The sequence below is a fragment of the Taudactylus pleione genome, unplaced genomic scaffold, assembly GCF_031769625.1.
Source record: "Taudactylus pleione unplaced genomic scaffold, aTauple2 ptg001032l, whole genome shotgun sequence".
In the NCBI taxonomy this organism is placed as follows: domain Eukaryota; kingdom Metazoa; phylum Chordata; class Amphibia; order Anura; family Myobatrachidae; genus Taudactylus; species Taudactylus pleione.
The window spans coordinates 2,467,757-2,494,465 of NW_028285433.1; the positions used below are offsets into that span (position 1 = coordinate 2,467,757).

The following is a 26,709-nucleotide window of genomic DNA, read 5'->3' on the forward strand; positions in this document are numbered from 1 at the left end:
TCTGTGGCACAATTCAACCACTGGTTTATACTCAAATCCAACTCCCATTATAGCATATGCTGATCACAGTCTCCCAGAAGCTGCACTTGATCCCCCATTCATACAATGTATGCAGTAGCAGCATTGTAAGACAAGTGTTATATACACTGTGAAGTGTTCTTCATACCTGCGCTTGCTCAGTGTCTGGGCATTACTCAAACAAACTGGGAATGATCTCCACTTCTTAAACATTCAGAGTGATACAGCGCTGCTCTGACCTACACTGCAAAAGAAGCACAGCATAGCACATAGCGTCCGGATTCACCGTTTAACAACCAACTTGCGGGGTGAGACCATTGATTTTATTTTTACAACAGACATATCTATCAAATATAGAAACTTAGGGCCTGATTCATTAAAGATCGCTATTGAGATCACATCTCCATAATCGCACACTGGGCTGCTGCGAAAATATGCTAATGAGTGCTATCGCAATAATGTAGCACTGCCAGCATAGAGACACCCACTGCCTCCCACTACCGCTATCTCACATCCGTAATACCTTGCACACCTCCATAAACATTGGTAACATCAAGTATCATCGGCCTCTCACACACAATTACAGCAGCCCTGACCTTACTTAGAAATTGCTAACCTCATTGCACGCAGTAAGTACTCAAGCAGCGTGTGCCATCGCACTGGCTAATTTTTGCACGCCCATGCAACGGCGTTCAAACGGACACACACGCCTGTGTTTCCACGACCACTCCCCTACCACCATCCCCATATGCTCAGTGCCTGTTGCTCACTCTGTGATGGCTCTCCATGGTCTCCAGGATCGCACTGCGATTGCAGTGGGCCCTTCGCGCACTGCGATACAATAGGCCGTGTGCGTACGCTATTGCCATAGCGATCCATAATGTTTTTAATAGGAGACATCATTAATTTGGCCTCTTCAGTATCTACCTGCATTAATTATTGCATACCTTCTCTGACTTCATCACATTTATAAATTAAGATTTTTAGGATTTTCTTTTGCTACATTGATATATTGTATTTTGCAGGATACATTATTGCAATTACACTTCCTTTTAGTGCCCAATTTTGCTTAAATATCTTGTATAATATATTGTTATTTTATATCTTTATCTACTATTATACAGAATACTCACAGCGCTATAACAGTAGATGGAGTAGCTGCCTGGAAAGGGTGATTGCAGGAATTGTTGTTAGTATGTGTTTGTTTTTCAGAGTCACTAGCTGTAGCTGCAGCTGCAATCCAGTGCACTATAGTGCAAAATGTAAAGAGGCTACTGTATGGTTGTCAGATGTAGCACTGGCTGCAATCCATGCTGTTAAAGACAAAGTGAACTGGAACATGTTTTTCTGATCTATCTACACTGCAGTATGTAATGTACTGTATATCACTTGTGTATGAGGACAAAGTCAGTATGATTTCAACTTCAAACTTCATATTATTTCTCCAAAAATGATTGTCCGTTCCTGAGACAGCTGCACTCCAGTCCAAAGAAGACTTCTTTTCCTGTTAGAACAAATAATTGGGTAAAAATATTATTTTTTTGCTCTTATAAACTTCTTTTTTGTGTGTTAAAACCATTCAATTTACATTGGCAGGCAGTGTGTGCTATAGTAATTAGTGAAAAGTGAGTCTATGAGCCTACAAGCTGCACGGCAAACATAACAAGCATTATAACATTTTATTTTTAACAGTGTCACAAACAAAAAATATTTGTTTCTATTTAAAAAAAAAAATTTTTTGTCTTTTATAATCATTCAATTTAAGTATATGTTTTGTACAGGCAGGCAGCATATATTATTATATGAGGAGGGGGGTAAACATGTGCTCTCCAACTGCATGCCAAAAATAAATAAGCAGTGTCTCAAAGAAAAAAATCTAAAGTCTTTAACTGCATTGTAAAGATAACACTCTCTTCTTTCCTATGTCTTTGTATGCTCACTCGGTTTCATGACAGTAAGGTTCAATAACAGTAGCTCCTGTCCTGTTGTAAAAAATAATACCAATAATGGATCAATTGATAGAAGAGCAAAGAAAATTTACTGCTAAAACCTGAAAAATTGCCAACTTACCATACACCACACACAGTGGCAAGGAAAGGCACAAAGCATGACTTTTATTTGTGAGTGGTGGTCCTGCTATTGCTCTTTAATTCACTAAAAGGCCTATTGCGGAAGCCAGGGCCAAACACAGTCAGGCATCTTCTGTAACCTTGCATGCAACATGTTCTCGCTCTGAATCTAGATGTGTCACCTTTAAAATAGGCAAATCAGTGAACAAAAAACACCAAGGCTGAAGAAAAAACTGTTCACAAACTTCACAAATCCATGAGGAGAGTCTATGGGTGTCCACAAGTGTTATGTGTGAGTTTTTCTGTTTCTGACTCCATAATCGTAGAGAAGCCTCCTTCCACCATTCCTGAACCCTTTGCAAATGTGAGGATAAGTAGTAGTAAAAGTAATGATGATAACATAGAAATTGAGAATGCTACTGTGGAAGTGCTACAGGATGAGAGGGATGATGGTGAATGTGTTGGACAAAAATAATTTAATACAATTCAGGAGGATGATGTTGTTTGAGTAAAAGTATGTCAACCACCAGTGGCAGCAGTTCTTGCCAGTGATAAGAAGAAGGCAATTGTCTTGCCTGGGCATAAGATCAAAAATACCACTTTTTCCATGTAAAATAATTTTTTCCAAAATCCTGACATTTGTAAAGGCTTCTCTACCATTTGTGAGGACAAATTAAGTAGAGGTTGGGACATTAACCAACTACTCACTTCCTCCCTTTTATGATATTTGCATTTTTCTTGCAAAATATTTTTAAAATCTGAAAAATCATGTCAAAAAATAACTAGCAGTCCTACATCAGCTATAAGTAGCATGGATAGATCCCAGCACATGCAATCTCCACCAGCAACATTTTCATCATCAATCTCCTCAATTATTGTAGGTAGTCCTGTTGCATCCAATTTGCAAAGGTTAACTGATTCCTCTCCTATCCAGGATTCCCAAGAAGAATCTATATCACAAAAGGGGACCAAGAAGTCTAGTGGTTTCAAATAACAATTGACCGTGAAACAATAATTTGAAAGAGGAACCAAGTATGACAACCACCATCCTGTTGCACAGCAGATCACTGAAGCCATGATGGTTAGGTTAGCATTAAATCTGCTTCCAATATCCACCGTCAACACATCTGGTTTTAGACAAGTAGTTGAGGCCATGTGTTCATTCCACCTCAATTCCATTTTACCATAACAGCAACTCCTCACCTGTACAGGTAAGTTAAAAAAAAAAAGTAATTTTTTGCCTAGAAAATGCCATTGTACCAACTATACATTTAACTACAGAAATGTGGACAAGCAGTACTGGTCAAACTAAAGATTACATAACTGGGTGGGTGTATCGCCTACAGCAGCAGTATCTATGGCAATGCTAGCTCATTAACAGACAGGCTACTCTCTGTATAACTGTCTTCACTAAGAGGCATACCAATCTGTTGGACAAACTCAGGGATGTGATAGCAAAATGGCTTACCCTGCTAAGACTCTCCTCAGGATTATTGATTAAATATTTTGCAGAGAAGCAAAAAAGGACAAATATAGAGGGGAATTCAATTAGAGGTGAAAAGCCATATTCGCCTGTTTTTTTGTGAAAAATTTGCCTAAAAAAAATTCGCCAAATTCAATTCCAGGACAATTTTGCCTAAGTGGAAACAATTCTCCAATCAATAGCTGGTGAAAAGAAATGCAAAATCTTCATTTTGGGGTGCAAACGTGGGGAAACAACTCAGACCCCTTGGGACAGCCCCGCCAAAGGACAAATACGCAAAAAAAACAGAACTAAAACCTAAGAACACCCCGAAAAAGACATGTCATTTTTGGGGTGTAAATTTAAAAAGTGGGGGGATAAACATTAAAAGTAGCGAAAAAGACTTCTTGGGGGTCCACAAGTATGGGTCAGGTGTTTTTGGGATTGCAGGTGCATGCAGCAGGTGGATTTTTCACATTTTTTAAAAGTTCACTTTAGAGACATAAAAACATGCTAGCACCCATTTTCAAGCACCCCAAATTTGACAGGACTATTTATTTTCACCAAAAAATACAGCTTTATGCCATTCTTCACCACTTTTACAAAAACGCTAATAGCAAGCAATTTACACAACTTAAGTACGCAAAATAGTTTTATTAGGGCTATTAGTACACATTTATATTGATTCCCTATGTTAGAGCATCTTTTTCTGGGGTACAGACTGATTTCCCCAATTCTTTCAGTACTTTTCACCTGTTCCGCATTCGCCTATTTCCGTGTTCGCCTGTTTTGCAATTGAATTAGGCGAAAAGCGGGGATGAGCACGGAATAAATTCGCCTCTGAAACAGGCGAATGAAGCGAACAGTCGGACAGGCGAAAACTTCGCCTCTAATTGAATATGGCTCATAGTCTTACTGGTGCACTCTTGAATTGTAGAAAAATAATTAACTGAAAAATGAAATTAGTGACAATGAATAATGAACTGTATTAATACATAACTTTTAATAGATATTAATAAAAGTGTATCAAAAATACACTATTGTTACCCGGGATCATGGAAATACCGTATGATCACAAATCACACATAACAAGACAATACCACATTTAGAAAAAGCAAATGGCGAAAATATTATTCCCTGGTTCCTTAAATAAACTACAATAGTCAGAAAAATTATTCAAGATATATTTCCCGGGGAACCAGAATTGATATACCACATTCCTGACCCATTAAAAAGTTTATTCATAGGATCTCATTAAAAGTGTACAAATGATATGGCCAGGGATCTGAAAAGCTGTATGGGGAAGCCAATATCATATATACAAAGAATCCTTATTGGCATACCCTCGTCAAAGGTAAATTAGAACTGCTTAATGCTTCACGGTATCCTAAACTCACATCTGTAAAAACCGGTGGTTAATCATGCAATGAATAAAGGACATTGATAGACTCCTGGTTATTACTCTCCCATCACAACGGTAACGGCAGGAATATTGATATTATTAACCCTAAAAGGTCACATATGAAAAAAACCTGTGTTTACAATATTATATAGAAACCTGTTGGAAATATCCACACAATGAAGACGTGTGGAAACTGATGAAAATACATCCACTGCAGTATAACAGATGAAATCGTATGGTAAGATCCAATTGACATAAAACAAAACACAATGGAGTAAAATCAATGTGTGGTAAAAAATAAGTATAGCCCGGTGTCAAGCTGTGTCACACCTTCTTCTGTCCCTTATCTTGTATAATGCAGCGAATAAGGGATGAGAGATGAGTGAACCAGAACTACCAGGGAAACAACAGGTTAAGCGCCTCTGCTGTCCCCGCTCCTGACTGTATCTGTCCTCTGTTACTACATAAGTATTGCAGAGGAAAAGTGTCAGCCCTCTGCAAAATATTTTATCAATATTGTGTTCCCACAAATTTTTCTGGTGCACCACCAACCATTATAGTCTTATTAGACTCTTTCAATTAAGACTCATATGTTGGTATATATATATAATATATTTTTCAATATATGTCTAATTATGGTTCTGATTGACTAGTGCGGATTCTATCCAATCTCTTACAAAGTTCTCCTCAGGATTAGTCAATTCCGATAAGGCAAGTAACATTTTAAGAGCCATACAACTAGGTAAATTTCAACACATACCATGTTTTGTGTACAAAATAAATTTGGTGGTTCAGAATTTCTTTAAAAAATTACAGTTCCATACGGGATATGCTGGCTATGACCCCTATAATTTGGGTATTTTCGGCATTCAGCAATCACATGTAGAATGCAGCAGCTGTATTAACAGTTCAATTTGCCATACCACAAACTGAAGTATGATATAATAACCACGTGGTATTCCACCATTTCTATGCTTCAGCGACTATAGGAACAACAACAACAAACCATGATATCATAAACAAGGGGGGAAGGTTACCACTGCAGCACAGTGGAGAATACTCTTGGTTTTACGCTACCTACTGAAACCATCAAATTGTAAGAAATGGAGTGAGTTCAGACACTTAATTAATTAATACAAGAAAAAAGAGAAAAGCGCTCCGTGGTAGAGGAGTATATAGATGTAAGGATGTATATGAGATTTTTGTCTAATTAGTAAAATCTTAATGACTATGGTGTTTTATGTGAATAGGAATCTAGATATTTATAATTATATAGTCTTTTATGGAGATAAATAAGTGACGTCAGGTGGGCAATAACTTGAGGCTGGAAGTTGACAGATAATTAATATGGAATTCGTCCAATGATAAATGCGAACAATGGCCCTCATTCAGAGCCACTCGCTAGCGGCAGTACGCTCGTTCCGAGCGATGTTCGCACAACTGCGCATGCGTACGGTTTTTAGTACGCATGCGCGAACCAGTCAGTGCGGCCGAAAATCGTTGGTACGCAATATAGCGAGGGCCTGCTATTTTGAGTGACAGAATGAGGCGTATGTGGGTGGTAACAGGGGAAGGTGCTTGAAAACGGGGAGTGGAGATCCGAACGCAGGCGTGCTTAAAGGTCAAAACGGGCGTTTTAAGGGAGTGCATAATTAATACAGCAGCGTCATTGACCACGTCACTTGGTTTTTTTTAACTCAGAACTGCTCGCAAAATAGCGGTTGAAAACACCAACCACAAGAATAGCGAGCAGTTCATACGCTGTACGATGTACTCGATTAATCTAATAAATAGCGGACATGACGTATGGTGCGTGCGGCCAGGGGGCGTTTTTATCAAATAAACGAGCGTATGTTTTGCTCGCTCGTTCAGACTTAGAGGTGGGAACAGACTGCAATTTGCGAACGGATCATTTGAATAGCCACCCCTTGTTTTTGAACGAACGACCACAAATAGCGAACGGCTCTGAATCAGGACCCATGTCTTCTTTTTGTAATTAAAGCCGTCAGTCTATCTGGCTCTAACAGGTAGGCAACAACTGTAGGCTGGATGTTGTAAAGTAGAGGATGATGTAATGGAAGCCTTCTATGGTACCGCAAAATGGGAAAATCTGTCCTTGTGCAATTAAATATAGTGCATTCAGTCTATCTGGCTATACAGGTAGACAAGAACTGTAGGCTGGATGTTGCAGTGAAAGTCTTGTGTGATGATGAAAGCTGTATGCTGTAGGTGCCACCTCCTCTGTAAACAACGCCACCTCGAGGATAAGGAAACGCAGTATCAGGATGTCTTGTGACACTATATTGCAGTATTAGGTAAGTGAAAACCTACTTACCCAGCGTGAATAGCTGCTGGTCTGACTCCTCCTTGCGTCCCGGTAGGCTAGGTACATGTGACAGAGGGGCCCATATATGTGTAGCACACAATTAAGCCAGCAATGACTAAAAAACTAATTAATTTGAAAAAGAAAAAAGTACTGAACAAACAACCATACAACCGTATGGTGGTAATTAACATAGATTGTAAACATGTAAAAGTAATGTCCAACGCGTTTCATCCCTAATTTGGGATTTCTTCAAGGGCAAAAGATCATTGCTGTATCCTTACCATCTATTTATAGGTGAATAATCCTTTGAGCAGCGCCAAAACGCGGTGGTGAGCCGCACTTCCGGGTTCCGTGATGTGCGCATGCGCACATGACGCGTATGACCATGTAGAGGTGAAACTTCTATAGCAGACTTATGTCCCCTTCTGTGTGGATAAGCGGAGTCTGCCAGGAGTATGAGCTGACCTTGAGGTAACACTGTCTGCAGTATGTCTGCAGTGATGATGGTGGCCATCTTTGGTGTGTTTACTCAGATGAGAAAAGCCATGTATACCAGTTGTTATGTACCCTAATACACCGATCGCGGGGGCCATTAAAAGAGGGGGTTCCTATGTGTAATGATGAAATGTGATTGATCAAATGAATTAATGATAAAGGGGAAAATTAAAAGAGAGACAAAATATATAGATAGATGCAATAGAGGAGCACTACTGTATAAAATGGGGTAAAGAAAAAAATCTGTGTTCATAGGCATAATCTATTAGAAATGTACTATTGAATAGATATAAATTAAAATATATGAAAGCAGCCATTTTTGGTATGGTTGTTTCAATGGAAAAGTTATGCCTTATATTCATTTTATACTCTGCATACCGATCATAGAAACTGGTATGGATAAATTACTAAGTATAATATTAAGATATAGCTACATAACTAAAATTTAGATCGAGTGATGTTTGGATTAAACAGAATGTATAAGTAAAACCTAATAAAATCTAATAGATAAAATGAAATAACAATCTTATTAGGTAAAAGTGATAAATGAGAATAAATATAAATATAAATGTTCATATCTATAAATATATAACTGATATAGATAAATGGATAAAATATTAATAAAATGATTAAATAAATTATTTGTATAAATTAATAGATAAATAAATTATGTATATTATTTATATAAATTAATAAATAAATGAATTATGGCATCACTAGTAGCTCCGGGGATGACATGTCTAACAGAGACACTAATACGATGGAGTGGGGCTGCCTATGCATCTTAATTAATTAAAAATATATATATGGAGAATGCGTCTGACTTCGTTTGTCTAAGGATCTATATTTAAACCTTCAGGGTGTAGTGTTTGCAGATCATAAATCCACCTGCTTTCTAATTTGTCTATTTGCTCTGTTTTATTACCCCCCCTCCAGTTGTAATTCATCTTGTCTATCCCTAAAAATTTGAGGCCTTTCGGGTCGCAATGATGAGTACTTCTAAAATGTTCAGAGACACTATGATTTTCAAAACCCCTTAGTATGTTTCTCACATGTTCATAAATCCGGACTTTCAGAGTCCTCGTCGTGCGTCCTATGTACTGCAGTCCGCATGGACATTCTAGAAGGTAAACTAAATTGTCACTGTCACATGATAGGGTTCCTCTGATTCTAAATTCCTTATTTGCCTGGTGAGATACTATCTTACAGGTGGGTTTTGTACTCTTGTAACCTAATCTGGTGCAATTTCCACATCTCCCACAGTGGTAGAAACCCTCTCTAATGTCGTTACCTTCAAGGGTGACCTGTCTGTTTCCTTTGTCCACCTTAAGATGATTGCAGACTAATTTGCTCTTAATATCGGGAGTTTTACGGAAAACTACATCTGGTTTGGCTTGTAGGATAGTTTTAAGGCTATTATCCATACCCAGGATATGCCAATGTCTATTCAGTATCTGCTTCACTTTATGTGATGCTCCAGTATATTGTGTCACAAAATAAACTTTCTCTTGTCCATTTGTATTTGATAATTCCTTGATGGGAGGTTCAAGCAATTTGTCTCTTGGTGTAGCTTCCAACTGTATAAATGCTCCTTCTACTACCCCCACATTGTAATTTTTCTCCTTGAATTTATGTTTCAGATCTGTACCTTGTTCTATATAGTCAGATATATCGGTGCAATTATGTCATAAGCGTGTAAACTGCCCCTTGGGGATCCCCTTTATCCAATTTGGATGGTGATTACTGTGTGCAAAGATATAGCTGTTAACATCCACTTGTTTATAATGTGTCTTAGTATGTAACTTGGAATCTTTAACAAGAATCTCGAGGTCTGGGAATTCTGCCTTGATTCTACTATGATTAGAGGTGAACCTTAGATTCCTATCATTGTCATTGATGTAATCAAGGAACTGTATTAAAGATAATTCATCCCCTCTCCAAATGCATAGCACATCATCTATAAACCTTTTCCATAGGACCAAGCTTGCCCCAAGTCCCGCATAGGACCAGATCTTGTTGTCCTCCCAATGGCTCATGAAGAGATTTGCGTAACTTGGGGCAAACTTGGTCCCAATTGCTGTCCCTCTCCGCTGTAGATAAAAATTCCCATCAAACCACATGTAATTGTGTGTCAAAATATATTCTATTCCGCGTAATAAAAAATCACATTGTTCTGAATCCAGATCTCCATTTTTGTGTAGGAAATAACTAACACTATTGAGGCCCTGTTGATGGTCAATAATCGTGTAGAGTGACGAGACATCGCTGGTAACCAACCAGAGATCTTCACCCCACTCTACATCCTGTAACAATTGAAGTACCTCTGTAGTGTCTTTTAAATACACCCTCTGACACTGTACATACTCTTGCAAGAAATTGTCGATATACTGGGATAGGGGAGAGGTGATGGAATCAATCCTTGATGTGGGGGGTGGTGATGGTCTTATGGATTTTGGGGAGATAATAAAAGACCGGAATCACTGGATTGGGGGTTGATAGAAAGTTGTACTCATGTTTATTGATGATACCAATGGTTCTCCCTTCATCCAATAATGCTTTGAGTTCGAGATGAAATCTATTAGTGGGATCACTATTTAGTTTCTGATAGGTGTTAGTATCATTCAAGATGTTATATGACTCTTTCTCATAGTCTTGCCTATTTAGAATGACAATTCTGCCACCCTTGTCTACAGGTTTCACCACTATTCCCTTTTCTTGCTCTAATTCTCTTAGTGCCTCCCATTCTCCCTTGGAAATATTTGATCTTTGATGGCCTGATTGTGGTTCCAATTTCTTAATATCCTCCAAGACTGCCTTCTCAAAAGTTTGAATATAACATCCCTTCATAAAGCTTGGATTAAATGTCGACTTGGGTCTTAAATTAGTGTGCTTAAATTTATCTGTATCTGCATTTGTCTCTATACATTTATTTTTGTCTAGGAAGTATTTTTTGAGGCATAATTTTCTAGTGAAGTTCTTGACGTCTAGATAAGTCTTAAACTTATCTAGTTTGTTGGTTGGAGCAAATTTAAGTCCTTTATTGAGTAAAGTAATCTGTGGTGTAGTCAGATGATGATCACTTGATCACTTAAATTAAAAATGCCTACTGGTTGTTGATTAGTAGACAGTCTTGTTCCTCTACTCTGCTTTTTTTGACCTCCCCGACAACCTCGTCTGGTGGATCTAATTTAACTACTGGAAAAGCATCTACTGTAGAGAAGATAAAAATGACTGATCCTGCTAAGTAAGTTGGACTTGTAGTTCTTTATTCCATTCACCCGGACCAAAAGGTTTGCAAAATTTTGCAATTGAATCAGTACATTTTGGCAACCATGCTTAATTCTAGTTTTAATTCCTATGTAATGTCTTTTTTTCCAACAGACACAAATCTTAAGAGACACAAAGAGCTCCTTGCAAGAAAAGTTCAAGTATCACATGGCACAAGAATGTCTTCTGCTTCTGAAAATGCTGCTGCCATGAAGCACTTACCTTTTCCAAATACACACTGGTGATGATAATGAGTCAAATCAGCTCACCAGAGTGAAACACCATTATGACATCTGCTCAAGCTTAAAATAATTACCCACATAAATAGAGATCTCTGTTTTGACTGAAGCTGATACAGTAAACATCAATAAAGTGGAGGATTACTTTAATGATGATGTAAAAATAATTTGCGTGTCACACAATTCCTTTAAATACTATGAGGAAAAAAATGCAAATTGGAACTCCTTGTAAAAACTACTTTTGTTTACATAAGCTGTCCTTTGTCCAGTGTGTATTTGTGAACAACCGGAAAGTGCCATCCAAGTGCAATGACTTTCATTGTACTTGGAGAACAGACATACAGTATGTGGAGGGCACTTTCACATTGTTCTAAATCACTCCTTGAATCAAGGGGCTGATTCAGACCCGCTCGCAAACACACAGCGCTTGCAAGCCGGTCGATGTTTTCCAACTGCGCGTGCACTGCCTCCGGCGTGCGCATGTGCGAGCCCCAGCATGCGACTGAAGTTCAGTCGCTCCAGAGCTCACTACAAGATGGGGCGGCTGTTGATGTTGATTGACAGCTTGCCCCGTTTTGTAGGCGGGGAGGGGGGTTGGTTAGGCAAACACAGGCATTCCCTTAGGAATGCCTGGCATTTGTGGGCAGCCCTACTGACATAACTCGTGATGTCAGTAGTGGACTTCCTGCTCTATTAGAGCAGGGAGTCCACTCGGGCTTGCGAGAGCTGAGACCCTACCACAGGGTCTCCTTGGAAGCCTGATGGTTGCGATAATCGCGACCATCTCCAGCCTACTCACACAAGCTTAGCGAGCGGGCAGGAGAAAAAAAATAAAATAAATCCCCACCCTGATTCAGAGCGAGCGGTTCTGAATCAGGCCCCAAGTCAATTTTTTGGGATCCACTTATCCACTAGATTTGAATTCCCATATTTATGTGCTCATGCAATCAATCATTTTTTTCCTATTGTTACAAATTATCTATGAATGATTTTCAGTACATCAATCATGACATTGCATTATAATTCTTCATTTCTACCCCTGAAGAAGTCCATTTATGGACAAAACACGTAAGGTTTCTAGTGCCGTGTCCATACACTAAGCGGGAGGATCCTGCTAATCGAGCTTACACCAGTAAGGATGGTGGCAGAATTATATCATTACCTCAACTGTATTGTGATTCTGGATACTTTGTCACCTATATGCTGTAAGCAATTTTTATAAATTATGTATTGTTTTTTATCAAAAATAATATTTGCCCCTTATGTCTCTCTTGAGGATATTCTTATGCCTATCCCAAGTGTGTTTAAATTGTTACACCGTCTTAGCTTCAACCACGTCTGATGGGAGGCTATTCCACTTATCCACTACCCTTTCTGTGAAGTAACTTTTCCTCAAATTTCCTCTGAGCCTATCTCTCTCCAGTTTCAGAGCATGTCCTCGTGTTCTTGTACATCTCTTTTTGAAGAATGCTTCCCTCCTGTACCTTGTTAAAACCCTTCATGTATTTGAAAGTTTCTATCATGTCCCCCCTTTCCCTTCTCTGCTCCAAACTATACATATTAAGATCTTTTAGTCTTTCCGGGTAAGTTCTGTGCTGTAGGCCATGCACCATTTTAGTTGCCCTTCTTTGTGCCATCTGTAATGTGTCTATATCCTTGTGGAGATATGGCCTCCAGAACTGAACACAGTATTCTAGATGAGGCCGTACCAAGGACTTATACAGTGGTATTATCACTTCTTTTATCCTGCTACTGATTCCTCTCCCTATGCAACCAAGCATCTGACCTGCCTTCCTCATTGCTTTTGTGCATTGCTTGCCTGCCTTCAAGTCATCTGAAATGGTGACTCCTAAATCCCTTTCCTCCTCTCTATTTTCCAATATAAAGTCCTTGATTCTATATTTAGCCTTTAGGTTATTGAGACCCAAGTGCATGATTTTGCATTATTTTACATTAAACTGTAGTTGCCATGTTCTTGCCCATTCCTCTAGTCTACCCAGATCCTCAGTCATTTGTTTTATCCCTCCTGGTGTGTCTACCCTGTTGCATACTTTTGTGTCATCTGCAAAAAGGCATACTTTCCCTTCAATACCATTTGCAATATCACCAACATAGATATTAAAAAGCACTGGCTCAAGTACAGATCCCTTGGGTACTCCACTGGTAACATTTCCCTCCCGTAAATACACTCCATTTACTACAACTCTCTGTTTCCTATCCTGCAACCAAGATCTTATCCATTCAATAGTCATAGAATCCAAACCCAAGCTGTCCAGTTTGTTTATCATTCTGCGATGCGGGACCATGTCAAAAGCCTTAGTAAAGTCTAGATAAGCTATATCTACGGCCCCCGTTGATCTATTACTTTTGTCACCCAGTCAAAAAAGTCAATAAGATTTGTTTGGCATGATCTCCCCTGAATAAATCTATGCTGTTTGGGATCCTGTAAATTTTTGGATTTGAGATATTCCACCACTCTTTCTTTTAATAGTGTTTCCATTATTTTTCACACTACTGATGTAAGGCTTACTGGTCTGTGGTTACTTGCTTCTTCTTTACTTCCACTTTTTTACAGTGGTATTACATTTGCTCATTTCCAGTGCTCTTAAAGCACTCCTGATACTAGCGACTGGTTGAATAATTCTGTTAATGGTGTTACCAGGACCCCTTTAAGCTCTTTTAGAATCCGGCCCCATTGATTTATCCACTTTCAGTTTAGAGAGTTCTGTTAGGACCCTCTCCTTTCATGTACCTCAATTTTCTGAATGTCTCTGCAACCTAACTGTGGCCCCTTCCCCTCTTTTTCTGTAGTGAATACTGAACAAAAATAATTATTTATATGATCTGCTATTTCTTTGTCTCCCTCGATCATGTACCCACTCTCTGTCTTAAGTCTTATTATTCCTCCATTTGACTTCCTCCTTTCACTTATATACTTAAAAAAAATTTGCTCCCTTTATCTACTGACTGGGCCATTTTCTCCTCAGCTTCTGCCTTGGCACGCCTAATCACCTTCTTATCCTCCTTCCTGCGGCAAGATACACCTCTTTGTCATTATTATTTTGAGTCTGCTTATATTTTCTAAAAGTCATCTTTTTTAATTTCACACTAGTTGATACCTCTTTTGTAAACCACACTGGTTTCCTCTTCCTGGTGCTTTTCCTAACCCTTTTATTACAAAGGTCTGTCGCCTTTCGTATAGCATTTTTTTCCCACCTCTCTTGTGCTCCTTCCAAGTTCCTCCAATCTGCCACTGACTCAGTAACACATCTTTCCATTTCTGCAAAGTCAGCCTTCCTAAAATCTAACACTTCTGTTTTTGTATGGCATGAATTTGAACTTGGTGATCACTGGATCCTAGGTTCTCACCCACATTTACATCCGTTATTCTGTCACAATGTGTGAGTATCAAGTCCAGAATAACATTTTTGCGAGTGGACTCCCTCACCAATTGTTTGAGAGATGCTCCCTTAAGGGATTTTCGAAAGTCGCCACTTCTAGAGGAACTTGCAGCAGACATCTCCCAGTTTGCATCAGGTAAATTAAAGTCTCCCATGATTATGGCCTCTCCTTTTAAAGCCATTCTAGTAATGTCCAGGTGGTCTATAGATCACCCCAGTGCAAATTATCTCCTTGTCCCCCATTTCTATGGTCACCCAAAGGGCCTCAAATGTTGCTTCAATATTTTGTATTATAGCAGCATTTATGCTGTTTTTCACATACATAGCTACTCCTCCTCCAATCCTCCCCATTCTGTCATTTCTAAATAGAGTATAGCCTGGTATAGCTATATCCCAGTCATTATTTTCATTACACCATGACTCTGTAATTGCTACAATATCTAGTTCATCCCTTGTCATTATTGCAATTAGTTCAGAGATTGTACAGTATCTGCTATGCTCCTGGCATTTGCACATATAGCTCTAAAGGTGCGTATTCACTAATAGATGGAGAAACGAGAGCACAATTACGACATTGTAATCGTGCTGTCGTTTCACAGTCTGTTGATGTGCCTACACTGAAAGCATCACTAGCTAATTTTTTTGAAAGATGGCTTTTTTAGGATAGATGAATGCAGCCACTCTTATTTTGTAGTTTGTACTAGCTCATGCACATAATGAATGGGAGGAGAATGATTCAGGAAATCCCCTCCCCTGTATAATATTCACTGGAGGACAACAGAGATGCGACATGACAAATAAGAGCTGACTGAATGCATTTTATATGCAGCTGGACTTTTACTTGGTGAGTATCTATGCACAATACAGTCTTATTAATGTCAGTATTCATATTTAATATAAAGAAAACACCTCACATTGAACAATGCACTGGGCTGCTGCAGGAAACAGCTTCATTTATTTACTTTACAGCAATGTGTTTTGCCTTAATGCATGCAGACTGCAGTAACGTTTGTTAGAGAGAGACGAGTGTTTTGCAAGGACAATCATATTATTATAGTCAGACGGACTCACATACACAAACATATATTCACATACAAACTGTCACTAGTCAGAGAATTCAGTGAATTAAGAAAACAAAGATTTTACTTTAGTAAATTGGTTATGGTAATAAACAGGATAAAGTAGAGCAAGGATTTTAACACTTGAGGGAGCCACGATAGTCTGTTAACTACCAAGTTATTGAAGCAATATGAATACAATCGAGGCATATTCTCAGTAAAAGATGAGGCGTCATTGGGGACTGCTCTGTCTTTATTTCTGGGTCAGTCCGTTACATTTAATTTCACAGTATGAAAGAGACATAATGAAGGATGAGTTTTAGACACAGTACTGTAGCACCGTTTGCAAGTAATTGTAAACATTGCGCATCCTCAAAATGTTTGAAAGAAGTTTTATTAACCCACACTGCCACACAGACATTAAATCTATTGAGATAACATGATTCTCAAAAAATAAGGATTCTAATATACTGCCTAAATCAATGCATGAGACCAATTTAGGATCCAGAAATGATAAGATACATTTCAGCACAAGTAAATTTATTTCAATGTTGAAGTGAGGGCCTAATTCAGACCCGCTCGAGAGCGCTGAGTGCTCGCAAGCGGGTCGATGGTGCCATAATGCGCATGCACACGACGGAGGGAGCTCCGTCGTGCGCATGCGCATGACCCGCATAGCGACAGCTAAGCTGTCGCTATGGGTCTCGCACCAAGGGGGGCGTGCTGTCGATGGTGACTGACAGCACGCCCCCTTTGGTGGGCGTGCCAGGGGTGTTGCTGCCCAGACGGAGGCGTTCCCATGGGAACGCCTTCCGTCTGGAGCCGGCCCCACTGACATCACTAGTGATGTCAGTGGGAGTGCTTTTGGTTCTGATAGAGCCAAAAGCACTCCTGGGCTTGCGGCAGCGAGACCCTACCGCAGGGACCCGATGGTCAAGACCATCGCGACCATCTTTTTGGCCGCTCGCATAAGCTGTGGGTGTTCACCCACAGCTATGCGAGCGGCCAGGAGGCCGCTCCATTTTTAGGTAGGAGGGCCCTGATTCAGAGCGAGCGCTCTGGTCAGAGCGTCCGGCTCTGAATCAGGCCCTGAGATCGGTAAACAAAAAATTGTTGTTGGAATCATCTTTAATTGTTGGGTGCAGTTGTCATTCATTGTGACATTATTACATGTTTTTATTCACAAAATGCTTGAGGGGCCTATTCATCATCGATAAATGGCTTGGTAACCATGCAGAAACGCTAGTTTCCACATATTTTATTTACCGGGCCCTTCATCATCAGGGGTCCCAAATGGACCACCTGATATTCAGCAAACTCCGAAAACTGAAAGTTTTCGGAGTTTTCTTGCGAGAACAAGCGCCATCTTGTTCTCTGATCTATGGGAAGGAGTTTCAGGATGTGAAGAGGGATCCGAACCGCCGCCTTCTCACTACCTCCTCGGCGTCTTTGCGCATGCGTGACCTCGGGTCACGCATGCGTAGCTGCACCGAAGGGGCGAAGGGAAAGTAATGCAGCTACTTCTGTAGCTGCGATACTAACCAAGTGGACGGCTGCTTTTTGGAGCAGCTGTGCCTGCACAAGAGCAATGGTGAATGATGGTGCAAAGTTTCCCCCGCTGCGAGTTGGATACTTAAGTAGCCCTCGCAGCGAGGTCATTACTTAATCAATGGGGGCCATATGGCCTCCGATGATAAATAGGCCCCTAAGTGTCACACAGAATGTGGAAGGATATATTGGGAGTCATGAATAGGCAAAAATTATTTCTTTACATTTTCTTATTTAATTGTTTTGTTTTTATTTATATTTGAAAGATTAACTCAACTGTAATTTTCAATAATTATTACCTACATTATCTGATTTCATTTATCCCCATATTCAATACAACAGACCTGGCAAAAAAGTATCCCCATTGAATAGGTGGCGAGAAAAAGTGCAGAATTGGGGTTTTGGGGTGCAGACTTACAAAAACCACCCTGCACCCATTGGACAGTCCCCTAAGGTTAATCTGTGTCAAAAAAAATGTAAAACATACTTTAGGACACCCCAAAAAAGTATTTTTGTTTTGGGGGTGAAAAAAACAATGCTGGGAGACAAACTTAAAAACTTGCGAAATAGACTCCAGGGGGGTCCCCAAGTATGTCCCTGGTGTTTTTATAATTGTAGGTGTTTGCGGCAGGTGGATTTTTGACGTTTTTTAAAACTTCACATGCTGGTACCCATTTTCATTAGAGATGAGCGGTTCGGATTCTGTGGAATCCAAACCGCTCTGAACATAGGGGATCCGAGTCCACCCGAACCCTGTTCGGGTGTTCCCCGCCTAACTCGGATCCCCGTTCAGGACCGAACGGCGGCCGCCTGATGTTGGATTCTCGCTAGAGAATCCGACATCAGGGCTCCTCGAGTGTAGGGCAGACCACTGTGATAGCGGTCTGCCCTACACAGAACAAACACACAGCCGCCAGCGGCAGCTGTGTGTTTGTTACAGCAGCCAATGAGAGTCACACAGACTCTCACTGGCTGCTGCACGGAGGGAGCTGGCTGGAGCTCACTCAGGAGCTCCGTCTTCCGGCTCCCTCCTCGTCGCATGGCAGCAGAGCGGACGGCGGCTGGAGCAGGGATACAGGTAAGTTTTTTTTTTAATGTGTGTATGGGGGCCTGCTAATGGGGGGCCTGCTAATGGAGGGGCCTGCTAAAGGGGGGCCTACTACTGGGGGGGGCTACTACTGGGGGGCATACTACTGGGGGCCTGCTAATGGGGGCATACTACTGGGGGCCTGCTAATGGGGGCACCACTGCTGGGGGCATTTTGTAAGGGACACCACTGCTGGGGGCATTGTGTAAGGGACACTATTGCTGTGGGCATTGTATAACTGGCACTACTACTGTGGGCATTGTACAAGGGGCATTACTACTGTGGGCGTTGTGTATAAGGGTCACTACTGTGGGCATTGTGTAAAAGGGTCACTACTGTGGGCATTGTGTAAAAGGGGCACTACTGTGGGTATTGTGTAAAAGGGTCACTACTGTGGGCATTGTGTAAAAGGGGCACTACTGTGTGTCGTAACATAAATAAGAGACACTACTTTATGGTGTAATGTGAATCAGGGGCAATATGTGCGGTGTAATGTGAATAAGATTGTGTACTGTGACTCCTTGGGCCGTAGCCCACTTTGTAAACAAGTACTCTGATTCTGCTGGCCGTACCCCACTGGGTGGGTGCACTACTTTTCATTTCTGCCACTGCTGTGTGGCAATGTGTCATAGATGTCCTTTATACTTTGGTGTCTGTGTCATTGTGCCGCTGCTCTGTCGCTTAGTAACCAGTCAGCTCACTGCAACCTTTGACCAATAATGTTGAAAACAATATTATAAGCTGTGAGGTGTTCTAAATTGACTGGAAATTAATGTTATTGAGGTTAATAATACTCTAGGAAGAAAAAAAATACCAATTTATGTGATTTTAGCTTTTTTTGTAAAAAAAAATCCATATCCAAACCCAGAGCCAGTGACCGCAGTTTGGCAAATCCAAATCCAAATCCAAAGCCGGACGACGAATTAGAACCAAATCCAAATCCGGCAAAAATGGTCTGGCGCACATCCCTAATTTTCAAGTACCCCAAATTTGATGGAAATACTTATTTTATAAAAAAAAAACCTCCTAAATGCTATTCTTCACCACCTTCTTAAAAACGCAAAACAGCACCTATTGAGACTGTTTAAAGACCCCACATACCTTTAGCAGGGCTATTCGGGGGTACTCATAGTGATCCCCCATGTCAGTGCATCTTTTTGGGGGTGACAGGCTGATTTCCCCAAAACTGACATAACTTTTCTCCGATTTCACTTTCGCCGGGCCCCATTTTCGCTGATTTCAAATTGAATACGGGGTTAAACCGGGACGAGTGCGACACTTTTTCGCACCCAAAACCAGCGATGACGGTGAAAAGTCCGGCAACTGACTTTTCACTCCAAATTGAATATGGGCTAAATAGGACTTTCCTGACTGCAATTTACTGCAACTAATTAGAACTGATGTCCAATTGCAGTAACAACCGCCACCTTTTTATTTTTAAATGAAGTTCAGATTCTCTTGGCAGCATCATAAAAAGACAGACATCACTCCCCATTCTGCCGACTTCACTAGGAAGTGGGTAGAATGCGGTAGAAGTGCCTAGTCTTCCAGGGGTTGTGGGGGGTTACCAGAAAAACCGGGAGCCTCCCCCAGGTCCCAGGAAGGTAGGCAAGTATGCACTAGAGTCAAACTTCGGAATAAATTGACAAAATTATGATGTTGGCATACGCCAGTCAGAGTGTAGTATAGAAATGACTGCACATGCCTACCCCCTTCATGTGCACCTGTTTGTTTGTATACCTATATTTACATACAAAAAATATATATAACAATAATTGCATAATACATGTATATTGCCAAGAGATGCATCTTTCAAGTATTACTAGTGTCATTTATTTAGCACTGACTGCCCTATACAGAAATACAGTAGTAAACACAAATTTAAATTGTAATACATTGCCTTTCTGACATACCTATTTGTATTTAGTGGTGCTTCTACCTGAAAATAAGTATTATGATAAGAAATATATTTATGTGAATATACGTACTCACATCTTAAACATACATATTAGAACTAAACAGTTCTGTCTCTTTCCAAACAAGCACAGAACCAGATCTGTGACCAATGTGAATCACAAGTAGGATTATGCAGGACTTGCAGGCTATGATCAAAAACTCGCCATGTCATCACCTGCAGTTCCATTTTGATAACATATCTTTTAACTAGCAATAGTGGACATCCTGACGGCCATTTATATACTGTGTATCTGTTTGTGAAGACACGCACCTACATTTCACATATGATTGTCATATGCCTGTTACCTACCTGACATATTAATGTGTCCCTCATTTTGAGCTGAAGATTTACACCTCCCTAAATAAGCTATTTACATAGTAATTGACTAGACTGATTGGTGATTGATGTTTTCCTGCTACCACAAACGGGTTGGGTATAGGATGCCAGCGCTGGGGATCCCAGCGGTCAGAATCTCAATGCCGGCATCCTGACCAGGTTAAAATGCCGATGCCTAAAGGTAAATTACCCTAACCTAACCCCCAACCCTCCCTCCCCGGTGCTTAAACCTAACCTCCCTCCCTAGTGCCTAAACCTAACCCTCCCTCCCAGCACCCTAAACCTAACACCCCCCCCAGCCTAACCCTCTCCGTAGTGCCTAACCCTAACCCTCCCCTAACCTCAGTACTTACCTTAAGGATTCCGGCAGTCGGCATGCTGGCTCTGGTATTCTGATAAGCAGGGCCGACACCGGTGGGACTGCCCAGACAGAAAGAGGGCCCGGTGGCAGCGGAGTGTATAAGTACCGGCGGCATTTTGAAAGTGGCACCAACCGCGAGCCAATCGTAGCCAATCGGTGGCTCCTGATTGGCTGGCGGTCCGCGAGCACCAATTGGCTCGCGGCCATTGCCATATTCAAAATGCCGTTGCCACCCCGGCTCCTCTCTCTGTCCTTGTGAGTGAGTCAGTGAGAGCGGCATGCCTGGAGCAGGAGCCGCAGTACGGCAGGAGAGGCCAGGCTGAAGCAGCCGGGTTGAGAGTGAGCAATGGCTGGGTAAGAAGAGAAACTACCTACAGAAGTGTTTGGATGGGCAGGAACAGAATAGGCTGCGGGGGATCCTACTTACCATCCAGAGACACACCAGGTACAGAGACTTCCTGCTCTCATGCCCTCACTCTGCTCCTACACCCTCACTCTGCTCCCACACCCTCTCCCTGCTCCCACACCCTCACTCTGCTCCCACACCCTCTCCCTGCTCCCACACCCTCACTCTGCTCCCACACCCTCTCCCTGCTCCCACACCCTCACTCTGCTCTCACCCTCATCTCTATATGATAGAGTGACATGTTATAACACCCACCCACACAGCCCAAACTTTGGCATTTCTTTACGCACCAATTGATGCCCCATTGACGTTGCAGCTCCACCCACATAATCCACAACAACGCCCACCTCTGACAAGCTTCCCCCCCTTGACCAAGGGTAGGGGCCCTGCCTATTTTGTCAGTCCCGGGCCCCACAATTTCTGATGGCAGCCCTGCTGATAAGTGTTGGGATTTCGGCATTGGCATTCTGGAAGTCCATCGATCGTGATTCTGACCGCATCACAAATGTGTTTTCAGGAATATATCAATTATGATGGATTAACCAAGTGAACCAATTCTCAAATTCTCAATCTAAAAGAAAGACTTTAGTATAATTGTGTAATCTCAGTTTGATATCTAACATCATGTGCAAATAAGAGTACTAAGGTGAATAGTTTAAATCAAGAGTAAATATGTGTACTTGTTCATTGTACACAAATGTGTTTGAGTTGTAATACATGCACATCAGTGACGTGTGGTGAGGTCAATGGCTGGGGAGTCACACATGCATAAAAACACAGTTTTCATATCAAATCTCTGAAGCATGACAGGGAGTATGATAGGGGAGGGAGTATGACAGGGGAGGCTCTGCCTACCCTGACTGCAAGTCCCTGATGCACATGAGTGTGTAAACACCTTATCTCTGAAACTTTTGCTTAGGGGGAATTCAATTAGTTGCAGTAATTTACTGTGGGCTAATTGATCCACTGGGGCTATCCAATTAACCATGAAGTCAGCTTGCAGGCTGTGCTTAACTTGTATTTCTTTTCGGGTCTCAGCAGACCAAAATAGATATATGTGAAAATTAGCCTGTTATCGGGTGCAAACAATAGGTTCACACTTAGGTCCGAGAACTTAGATCTGGGAACTTTTCCCGGATTCTATGTGTTAACGTTCGATGACAGATCATTTATTGAGCGAGAAAAAAGGGCTGTAATTGAAAATCCCAGGACGTTAAAGCCCGAGGCTACCATCTGTTTTCACTCACATTATTGGGGCTATTTGAATTATCCCCTTAATATTACTAGAAGTTAGGATTTAATAAAAAAAAACATATCCAAAATTCGACCATATCTCACACAAGACACTGCATGCAATCATTATTTCCCGTATTGACTATTGCAATAGTCTCCTTTCTGGTCTTCCCAAAAACAGGCTCTTGCTATTACAATCCATTATGAATGCAGCTGCAAGACTGATCTTCCTCACCAAACGTTCATCGTCTGCTGCTCTGCTCTGTCAGTCCCTCCATTAGTTGCCGGTTTTCTACCGTATTCAATGCAAAATACTTTTACTTACAAATAAGGTTATTAACCAAACCACACCAACATACATCTCTTCACTCATCTCAAAATATCTCCCAACCTGACCTCTCCGCTCAGCACAAGATCTGCGTCTCTCATCCCCATGCATTACTTGCTCCCATTCACGGTTACAGGACTTTTTTCGGGCTGCACCCACTCCATGGAATGCCTTACCACCCACATTAAGACTTTCCTCTAGTCTCCAATCCTTCAAGCGTTCCCTGAAAACTCACCTCTTCAGGCAAGCTTATCAGATTCCAAAACAGCACACAAACCTTCATGTCTTACATATCTAATTACATCCACTTTCACAGTCAACACATAACCTCACATATTCTTTCCTTCACATCCTCCGGACATTTGGCCTACATTCCTGTGTGACTGGAGCAAGCAGCCCACCAAGAAACTCTGCATCCTGGCTAGACCAAAATGCAATATATAGCACCTATCTTGTGTATCAATGCCTATTTCCCTACAGATTGTAAGCTTGTGAGCAGGGCCTTACTACCTATATATCCGTCTGTTACTACCCAGTTTTGTTCTATTAATGTTTCCAATTGTAAAGCGCAATGGAATATGCTGCGTTATATAAGAAACTGTTAATAAATAATAAATTAAAAATAAACTCCAAACATACTCATTCCCCAGACGCTCTTAGCTCATATAAATATCGCTCACAAAATTAGTATTAATATTTAGGGCCAAATGTAAAAGGGTGAGAGTTTAGAAAATGTGAGAGTCTCCTCACACTTTTTAAACTTGTTTTGTCCGAGAATAAAGTAGCAGAGCAAACTTGCATGTTTTTCATACTCAAAAAACGTTCACGATTTAAGATTTCCCATTTTGAAGCTAAACTCGACCACTGTGAGAGTTTACTGCTAAACTCTCACATTTTCTAATCTCTCCCCTATTACATTTGTCCCTTAATGTCATAAAACAGAATGCTCATAACTTATAATTGTGTGATTGTTTTTTTTTAGTGAAGCCATGTTCCGTGTTCAAGCTCAACACCATATTCCCAAGCTACGTTATATGGTAGCTTTGTATTCTGAGACAAAAGTACAGAAGCCTCTAGATAATGTGAAATACACTAAATTGTTTATAAACAATGAATGGCACAATGCAGTCAGTGGGAGGACATTTCCAACTGTGGACCCATCTACTGGAAAAATCATTACTCAGGTTGCTGAAGCAGACAAGGCTGATGTTAACCTTGCAGTTGAAGCTGCAAAACAGGCCTTCAAGTTGGGATCTCCTTGGCGTCGTATGGATGCATCACAGCGAGGCCAACTCCTAAATCGCCTTGCAGATCTCATAGAAAGAGACAGAGTCTACTTGGCAACCCTAGAAACCATGGATAATGGTAAACCATTTTCAGTATCTTATAATGTAGATGTGGGTGAAATAATCAAGATTTACAGATATTATGCAGGGTTTGCAGACAAATGGCATGGAAAGACTATTCCTATGGATGGAAAATATTTCTGCTACACTAGGCATGAACCAGTTGGTGTTTGCGGGCAAATCATTCCATGGAATTTCCCACTGATAATGCAGTGCTGGAAACTAGCACCAGCATTAGCCACTGGAAACACAGTTGTTATGAAGGTTGCTGAGCAGACCCCACTCTCTGCTTTGTACATAGCCTCCTTGATAAAGGAAGCTGGTTTTCCTCCGGGTGTGGTGAACATATTAACAGGTTATGGGCCTACTGCCGGGGCTGCAATCGTAAGACACATGGATGTTGATAAAGTTGCATTTACTGGCTCCACCAATGTTGGCCACCTAATTCAACAGTCAGCCGGCGAGTCAAACCTTAAAAGAGTCACACTGGAACTTGGTGGGAAAAGCCCATGTATTGTGCTGGCAGATGCAGACTTAGAGAATGCAGTAGAGCAGTGTCATGAAGCTTTATTTTTTAATATGGGTCAGTGCTGCGCTGCAGGTTCCAGAACTTACGTGGAAGAATCTATCTACAATGAGTTTCTAGAAAGTGCTGTCAAGAAAGCCAAAGAAAGGAAGGTGGGAAATCCATTTGCTTTAGACACAGAACATGGCCCACAAATAGATAAAAAACAATTTGATAAAATTATTGACTATATTAAAAGTGGGAAAAAGGAAGGAGCTAAAGTAATGTGTGGGGGAGAGCGCTTTGGCGATGAAGGTTATTTTATTAAGCCAACTGTTTTTGCTGATGTCCAGGATAACATGAGAATTGCAAGAGAAGAAATATTTGGCCCTGTGCAGTCAGTAATTAAATTTAAAAAACCAGATGAAGCTATTGAAAGGGCAAATAATACAAGGTATGGACTAGCTGCAGGCATATTTACTAAAGACTTAGACAGAGCAATGCATTTCTCTCAGACACTACAAGCTGGTACAGTGTGGGTGAATACATATAACATTGTAGCTTGTCAGACACCGTTCGGAGGCTATAAAGAATCTGGAAATGGAAGAGAGCTGGGAGAAGATGGACTTAAAGCTTATACAGAAGTGAAAAGTGTAATAATAAAAACCACAGAAAAGAACTCTTAACATTCAAAGACAACATATAATTTGAAAATGTTGCAACATTTGCAGTAGATGTAGACAAAAAATATAATTTAAAAATAATAATAAAACATCAATATCTAAAATCACTATACAAGCAATTCACCCTCAATTAAAGCAATACTAATAAAAATAATCCTAGTGTAATCATTGCTTTCACAATGTGTTTAAGAGTTAGTGGCTGTGTTCCTTATATATTATGTTGTTACAGTATATTTTGTTTGTAATTGTTTTGTTTTAGACAAAAAGCAAATCATAGACTGCATATTGTGTTTCTTTTAGCTTATATACATGAACAATCACTATTTATTTAGGAAATGTCTATACGATTTGCTAGACACACACATGACACTTACCTCATCATCGTGTCTTATTGAGTAATTAATTATTTAGACTACAAGATTAATTCTGGGTGACAATTTCTGTGAGGTCACTGGTACTTCCACTGAGTAGGGTCATGTGTGGAGGTCTGAGTGATGTTTGGGAAGGTTAGGCATGTGATGGAGAGTATTTTTCGGAGAATATGTGGGATATGAGGACATCTGTAATTGTTGCGGATGAAGATCTAACAAGGATGGTCATCTGTCCATTAGGCTCCCATTATTGTCTCCTCTATCAGCATCAGCTCCAACTTCCCACTTTTGGCACAGGAACCCGCCTTATTGTGTCCACCATGAACACCTGATTATTCTGAGCCACCCATTGGATTGTGACATTGATTTGGACTTGTGGACTTCCCTCTACAGACCATCAAGAGTGCCAGACACCAAGGGTGGGTACAGGGTTACTGGCCAGCCTGTGGTGTTAGTCTGGGGGAGGTACAGGGCATTGGCCTTGATGGAGCTGTGGAGGTCTCCCTGTGTCTCCTGTTTCCAGGAACTTGTGAGGCTGAGCCACACAGCGGGATACGTAGCATCCACCCCTGGATGGCTAAACGATTTGCAGTCTGTGGGGAACTGGAAGTAAGGGAGGTACAGTGCAGCCATTACTAATCTGGCTTTCTATTCTGTTCGAATTGCATTGAATTTATTAATACATAACCACCTCTTTCCCATGAGTTAAACAGAATTTACTAAGATGTGCAGACATACAGTAATCCATACAGTAGTTGCCAATTAGCAATTAATTAACAGATGATTGATCTAATACAGTTTTAACATTGAA

At 40.8% G+C, this 26,709-nt stretch overlaps 1 protein-coding gene across 1 annotated transcript; it reads left to right on the forward strand.

Annotated features, from left to right (window-relative positions):
* Nucleotides 1–15,451: 15,451 nt before the first annotated feature.
* Nucleotides 15,452–25,713, forward strand: ALDH1B1 (aldehyde dehydrogenase 1 family member B1). The gene is made up of 2 exons (XM_088461246.1): nt 15,452–15,523; nt 23,976–25,713. The coding sequence occupies exons 1-2, from the start codon at nt 15,492–15,494 to the stop codon at nt 25,528–25,530; spliced, it is 1,587 nt and encodes a 528-aa protein (XP_088317372.1). The 5' UTR covers nt 15,452–15,491; the 3' UTR covers nt 25,531–25,713.
* Nucleotides 25,714–26,709: the final 996 nt, after the last annotated feature.